Source organism: Setaria viridis, chromosome 2 (assembly GCF_005286985.2).
Source record: "Setaria viridis chromosome 2, Setaria_viridis_v4.0, whole genome shotgun sequence".
NCBI lineage: Eukaryota > Viridiplantae > Streptophyta > Magnoliopsida > Poales > Poaceae > Setaria > Setaria viridis.
In genome coordinates this window covers 30,065,866-30,072,208 of record NC_048264.2, presented here as the reverse complement: position 1 = coordinate 30,072,208, position 6,343 = coordinate 30,065,866, and the positions used below count along the sequence as shown (strand labels likewise).

General features: G+C 60.9%; 1 protein-coding gene across 1 annotated transcript; it reads right to left on the bottom strand.

The window, feature by feature from the left end:
- Positions 1-268: 268 nt before the first annotated feature.
- LOC117842160 (very-long-chain aldehyde decarbonylase GL1-1) lies at positions 269-4,892 on the bottom strand. Its single transcript, XM_034722527.2, has 7 exons — positions 4,531-4,892; positions 4,166-4,386; positions 3,611-4,066; positions 2,803-2,924; positions 1,474-1,727; positions 1,263-1,370; positions 269-1,175 (listed from the first exon to the last, which is right to left on the bottom strand). Exons 1-7 carry the CDS (start codon positions 4,582-4,584, stop codon positions 528-530), a joined length of 1,863 nt encoding a protein of 620 aa, XP_034578418.1. The 5' UTR covers positions 4,585-4,892; the 3' UTR covers positions 269-527.
- Between the last annotated feature and the right edge of the window lie 1,451 nt (positions 4,893-6,343).

Here is a 6,343-nt window from a genome sequence, read left to right as displayed (position 1 = left end):
GAGGCGAGGACGACCGGCGCAGTGGTCGGCGGCTGCCGGAGGGTTTGGCTCTGCGGGCTGCTGTGGGCATAGGCGACGGCGCGGCGCTGCGGCGGGCGAGTCCGGCGACAAGCTGGAGCCTGGAGGCGTGGAGTTGGGCTTAGCTGGGCTGTCGGCTGACCTGGGCTCGCTTCTCGTTTTACATGACCCAATGAAATGGGGAGCAGCGTGCAAATGACGTTCCATTTTCTCACGTGTACATAATGGAGTATACACAACACATATCATGTCTGTTTTCACCCTCCTATTTTGAACATTATATATTTTCTCATGTATTGTAGTATGTATATAGTTTACAGTATACATATTTTTCTTCTGAAAGAAAAGAAAAGGAAAATTGAAACAGCAAATTGAATGGCCAGGAAACCAATAAACCACACACCCGATCGATGATCACGATGGACTTTGTGGAACACAAAGGAGGGGGAAAGAGTAGTAAAGCAAGGCCGTTTCGGTCAGGCCCGTCCAGAAGGAAAGAAATTGGATCATCATGCGGGCCGGAGTCCGTGCCTGAGCGCGGCCTCCCAGACGACGTCGATGCGGTCGACGTCGATGGCACCCACCTCGTGGTGCGTGTACCCCTCGAGGAAGTGCACGACCCCGCCGGCGTGGCACGCGTGCACCACCCCTCGCTCCAGCGAGTACTCGCAGGTGCCCAGGCCCTGCACGTCCTTGGGCAGCCTCATGGCGGCGAGCTTGCCGTAGGTGCAGTCCCGGCGGAATCCGATGATGGGCGGCACGACGAACTGGTGGAAGTGCGTGCCCGGCGGCGCCCACCGCTGCTCCCGCGGCGACAGCCACTTGCCGACGATCCACGTCCGGCAGTGCTGCGCCGACCGGTACTTGGTCACCTGCACCAGGTACTGCTGGAACTCCGGCGGCGCCTCCTTCTGGATCCGCTGGAACCGCTCCGACGACAGCGTCATCATCATCACGCGGACCCGCTTCCTGCAGAGGTAGAGCGCGATGGCGCGGCCGAGCTTGGAGGTGGCGCCGGTCATGAACACCTCCGACGTGCCCTTGGGGATCTCGTTCAGGATCACCGCCGCCGTCAGCGTGTTGCCGTGGACCACGCGCACGCGCAGGTCCGGGTGCTTGTTCACGAACAGCGTGCCGCCGCCGTTCAGCGCCTCGTTCTGCAAGCACACGCGTACGTTCGCCATGATTGAACAGAAGTTGCTGCACTGACAATGGCAAAAAACTAACCACGCAAATTAAGTTACCTTGTTGAGAGCTGCAAGGCTGAGGACCTTGACGCCCATCTTGTCGGCCCTCAGGATGGCGAGCTCGATCTGCTTGTTGATGCCGTCCTTGGCAAACGGCAAGAAGTACTGCAGGCAGATTAAAGAGAGAGCAGCACGGACACTGAAACTGTTAGAACACCTGATCGATCGAGCATCAGAACGAGTGAGGAACAACAAACAAAGTGCCGACCTGGAAGCCGTATCTCGGGACGGCCCATATCTGGTGCAGCCGTCCGCGGAGGTTGTAGCAGGAGATGACGAAGGTCTTGGACCAGACCCACATGGCGAGCATGACGAGGAAGGCGAAGGGCCACATGGGCAGCAGGAAGAGCTGCACGCAGAAGGGCGTGGAGGCGAAGGTCCGCAGCACGAAGGGCACGTGCAGCGACTGCATCACGTCCACCACGTGCGCTAGGAACACGAAGTCCGGCACCTCGTCCACCCCTGCAAACGTTTCCATCAGCGTCGTCAGGGTCAGGCAACTAACCGTACCGTACGTCGGCGTCGGGACGGATCACCGGCCGGCGAGCGTTGCGGGTTTGATTTAATGATTATTCCGTTCCGTCCTATTGCCTTGCCGGCTCGCTCTCCTAACCGACTCTGCTGTGACATGGCAGCTACTGCTACTAGCTACAGGAGTGGCGGCGACCTCGCAATGTCGCCAGCATGCCAGCCCCGCCGCTCCGGCGGCGACACCTGCACGACGACGACGACGTACGGGCGCACGCACGTCGCTAGCCCGACGGTTGGCCGCTGGTTGCCACTTGCCAACAAGGCATCATAGCAGCTGCTGTTTGGTTGATGGACCTCACCATCCCATCCAGGAATCCAGCCACGTCGCCGCGCTGCCCGAAAGGTACGCGTGCTCGCCGGCCGTCCCCAGCCGCCAACACAACTACCCGGCCGTGGCCATACCAGGTCGGCAGGTCCAGAGAGAGAGACGGGACAGGAGGGAATCAGGGGACGAACTGATTGTTGTTGGGTGGGTCGCGCAGGTGGCGCACGGCAGCGAGGACGCCGACGCGCGCGCGAGTCAGGTCACTCACCAGGCTAGGCTAGCGCCTTGAATGAGCGGCCGATGGCGCGTCCCATCCGATCCGCCGGACATTGACCGGGGATTATTGGATTGATTGAGGAACGCGCAGCAGCAGTGGCTCCTGTCTTCTGGCCGGAGAGGAGGATCGAGCACGTCTCCCTCTCGATCGGCGCTGGCGCTGTCATCCTCCACGGATATTGGCCGTCGAGTGGTTTTCTCCGGCGAGGAATCGACCGACGGGCTGCGTCCTCGCGCAATCATAACGTGCCGGTGCTACTTACCTACTGAGGATTTCCATTCTCACGTCGTCGAACTAGAAGCTTCTGCTGGTGTGAACTCTCAGTTGAATCAGGTATTCAGGTGGTCAGGAAGTCGTACTAGTCCTATTACCTTATTAACTGCATGAGTTTGTTGTGATGTCCTTTCTGGCTGCGTACAATAGGCACTGTGCCGTATTCGTATGACTTGTTTTACAATACGTACCTGCGCTCGTCTGCTTCTGCATCTCCCACGACTGGTCGTCGAGCGTGCCACCCAGCAGATCAAACAGCGGCATGAACAGGCAGAAATTGGCCTCCCTCTTGGTGTGGTGGATCGTGTGGTATCTGCACGAGAGCGACACGGCATCATCAGGACGATAGCTCAGGAAGATGGGAGGAATCAGACACAAACAAACCAAAAAGCTATAGCTGTCGAGCACGCATCCAGTTATCTTTGAGCACTTTGAGCACGTGATTCCGGAGATGTAGTACGAACTACGAAGTATTATGGGGCAAGGTGAAACTGGCCGCGCTGAGCCGCTAAAGCTAGCTGCAGAGCTGCCTAGCCTGTCCGGTACGGGTTCATGTACATTTCAAGCAGTTGCAAGTCGTCGTTGGCTGACAACTACGTTTCGTCGTGTATTATGTTCGCTTGGAGTGCTCCATACGCATGCTTAGCTTGTTGTCCAGGCAGAGCTTGCCCGAAATGATGCAACAATTAGCCAAAAGCACGAGTCGCTAACGATGAGTTCAGGGGCGAATAAGACAGGACAGAGGATTGCTTTGCACTATTCATCACGTGTGTGCGGTTGCATGTACGTATCAGTTAGCTGGTGGCACCACTCCTTCATAGCTGCATGCAGTCGAATGCGACCGCCATCAAGATATTTCTTCTTCTTCGTCGGCTCCAGCGACGGGGATGCATGGTTTGCAGTTGCGACTTGCGACCATCGGAGACCAAGGCGGAAACTATCGTGCGCGATAAAGAAACAGAGATTAATTGGAAGTATCGGGGAGGGTGAGTCACGTACGTAGGGGTGTAGATAAGGTATCTGAGGACCGGGATCGCTTGGAAGAGGGAGCTGGGGAAGACCTCGACGTTGCAGTGTCCCATGGCGCGGAGGGAGTCGAACGCGAGCACGTAGGCGAAGGCCAGCGCGACGGAGCCGCAACCCGCGGCGCACGCGCCCGCGAGGGGCAGCGCCATGGCCGCGGCCAGGACGATGCCCTCCAGCGGGGTCGCGGACCCGGCCGTGAACGGCTGGGGCACCCTGCTCGAGTGGTGCAGCGAGTGGTAGCGGGCGTAGAGGCGGCTGCTGGCGTGGAAGGCACGGTGCGCCGCGTAGAAGAGCGGCTCGGTGGCCGCGGCGTGGATGAGGAGCGCGACGGCGAAGCCACGGGCGTCCCAGAGCGGGAGGTGGCGCAGCGACGGGAACGCGTAGAACGCCGTGGCCGTCATTAGGACCTGCAGCATCAAGAAGTTGTCCCTGCGCAGGCGGGTTCGGTGGTTTAGTGGTGGCCGGTGGGCGAACGATCCGTGCGGTGGCAGTCATGCGCGAGTAGTGGATTGAACTCGTGTATCGTACCAGTCCCACTCCTTGTCGATCTGTTCGAAGTCGACGCCGTCGCGGACGATGCGGCGGCGCCGCGTGGCGAAGAGCATGTTGCTGAAGGAGCTCCAGAGCTGGTAGGTGAGCGCGCGGAGGCCGAAGAGCACGAGCAGGAGGAGGATCCACCGGTCGGGGCTCGCGGCCTCCCACGCCCGCGACGCCGCCGCCTTGCCCACCAGCGGCCCGTACAGCACGTACTGCGCGAGAGAGGAGCCGATCGATCGGCACAGCTCGATCAGCACATGGGGTCGGGCAGCACACGACGCCGTTGCACTGCTGCACCCCCGAGCGGGGAGATCGAAGAGGAAACAAAAACCTCGCGGCCGGGCATGGGGGCGTACCTTGTAGAAGCCGAGGTTGTCCCACGGCCAGGACGCCAGGAACGCGGCACCCATGTCGGAGTGTTCTGTTCCCTGCTGGCTGGGTTTATCCTCTGTCTGTCTTCTTCGTCTCAGTAGTCAGTCCTGCTCTGTTCTGTCCTGCGGCGTGGAGTGCTTGTCCTGCACGAAGCTGCTGAGGGAGCGGAGCTGGGTGGTGGAGACGTGGGGGGATGGGAGGCACGAGCGGTTTCGGTGGTGTGGTTCTGGTCATGCGCGCTGCATCGGCCCGGCATGGCTTTATACACGTAACTTGGGAGGGCGTGCGGCAGGAAGGACGCGGGGGAACAGGGACGTCGAGGACCGCTCGCTCCAGACCTCCAGTCTAGCCAGCCGCGCCACCGGCCCGCGGCTCCCCCAACCTTCAGCTGTGAAGTTATGGCGTCGAGCTCCACCGGCTGGAAACCAGACGGGATCGCGACGGTTGTCGCGTCGCGTCGCGTCATGTCAATTCCTGGGACTGGCACAGGAGGTAACTGAACGAAGAAACTGGTACTCTGGGAGGTAGTAGGGGCACGCGAAACAAGCTTGCCCGTGCCCTTTAGTTTCCGAATCCGGCGTGCGCACGCGGCGCGCACATGAACCAGCAGCAGGTTGGGCGGTTGCCGTTGCGGCGGTGCGCCAGCAACCACAGGCCGCAGCGCACGCGACTCCCATGCGTCGTAGCCGCGCGCCGCAGTCACGCGTCCGTGTCGCGGGGCCGTCCGTGCATCGCCCTCGGTTCGTTCGCGCGCGCGCAGGTGCCCGTGCCGTCACCGCGTGCGGGCAGCCAAGTCGTCGGCGGATGACGGATGGGGGGTACACCAAGTCCGAGAGCACGTGGCACGTGCGGCCGAGGGCCTGAGGGAGTGAGGGGGCAGCAGGGCGACGGTGAGAGGCCAGCCACTCTCCCGCCGGCCGGCCGGCCGGGCGGTCGGGGTCGGCTGGGGCGCCCGTGGTTGCATGCAGCATTCGCCGGCATTAATTCGGCATGCAGGCAGGCGGATGGAGTCATGGAGAGACCGATCGAGAGAGAAGCCAAGCCAGGCTAAGCTGCCCGGGGGCACCGGGCCTATCAGAGGCTGCACCGGTGGCGGGCGGGTCGCGGGGCGCGCACGGTTCGTATCGGCATTGAAGGCCGCGGCGCGGGGCGGAACTTTCCCGCGTTACTACTCTTCTACTGTACTAGTATAGACTTATAGTACTACTACTAGTGGGCCCTGGCCCAGCGGTGGCCGCTTGAAATGGCCATGCTTTCCGTCCCTGCTGCTGCTGGCGCCGCCGCGCCGGGACCCTTTTGGCGCACCGCGCGGTCGTCATGCCTTTGTGCTCACGCCTGGTCGGCGGGCGCGCCGCACACGGCAGTCGCGTACGTTTCCCCCCCGCCGGGTACAGGTACAGCCACAGGGGACCGGAGCACCGGACCAAGGACGACGTCGGCGAAAAGTTGGATGTTAAGATGCGGGCGCGCGGAGATCCCCGGCAGCTGATAGGCCGCCCGCCCAGCTGCGCATCTCTCGCTTCGCGTTGCCTTCCTCCGTGACACCCATAAAAATGAGCGTACGCTCCCGCTGCCGATCGCATCAGGTATGCCTGGCACACAGCAACAGCATGCTGAACAGCTGAAACAATCACTGTTGTTTTTTCCTTTCTTTTCAAAAGAAGAAGAAGAAGCAGGAATAGTGTCATGGTTGCGTTCCGACTTCCGACCGAACTAAATGTCGTACACAGTTCATATTTGTGGCAACAGGGAGTAGCACATGCAGTTCCGTCGCGATCATTCATTCATTCTATTTGT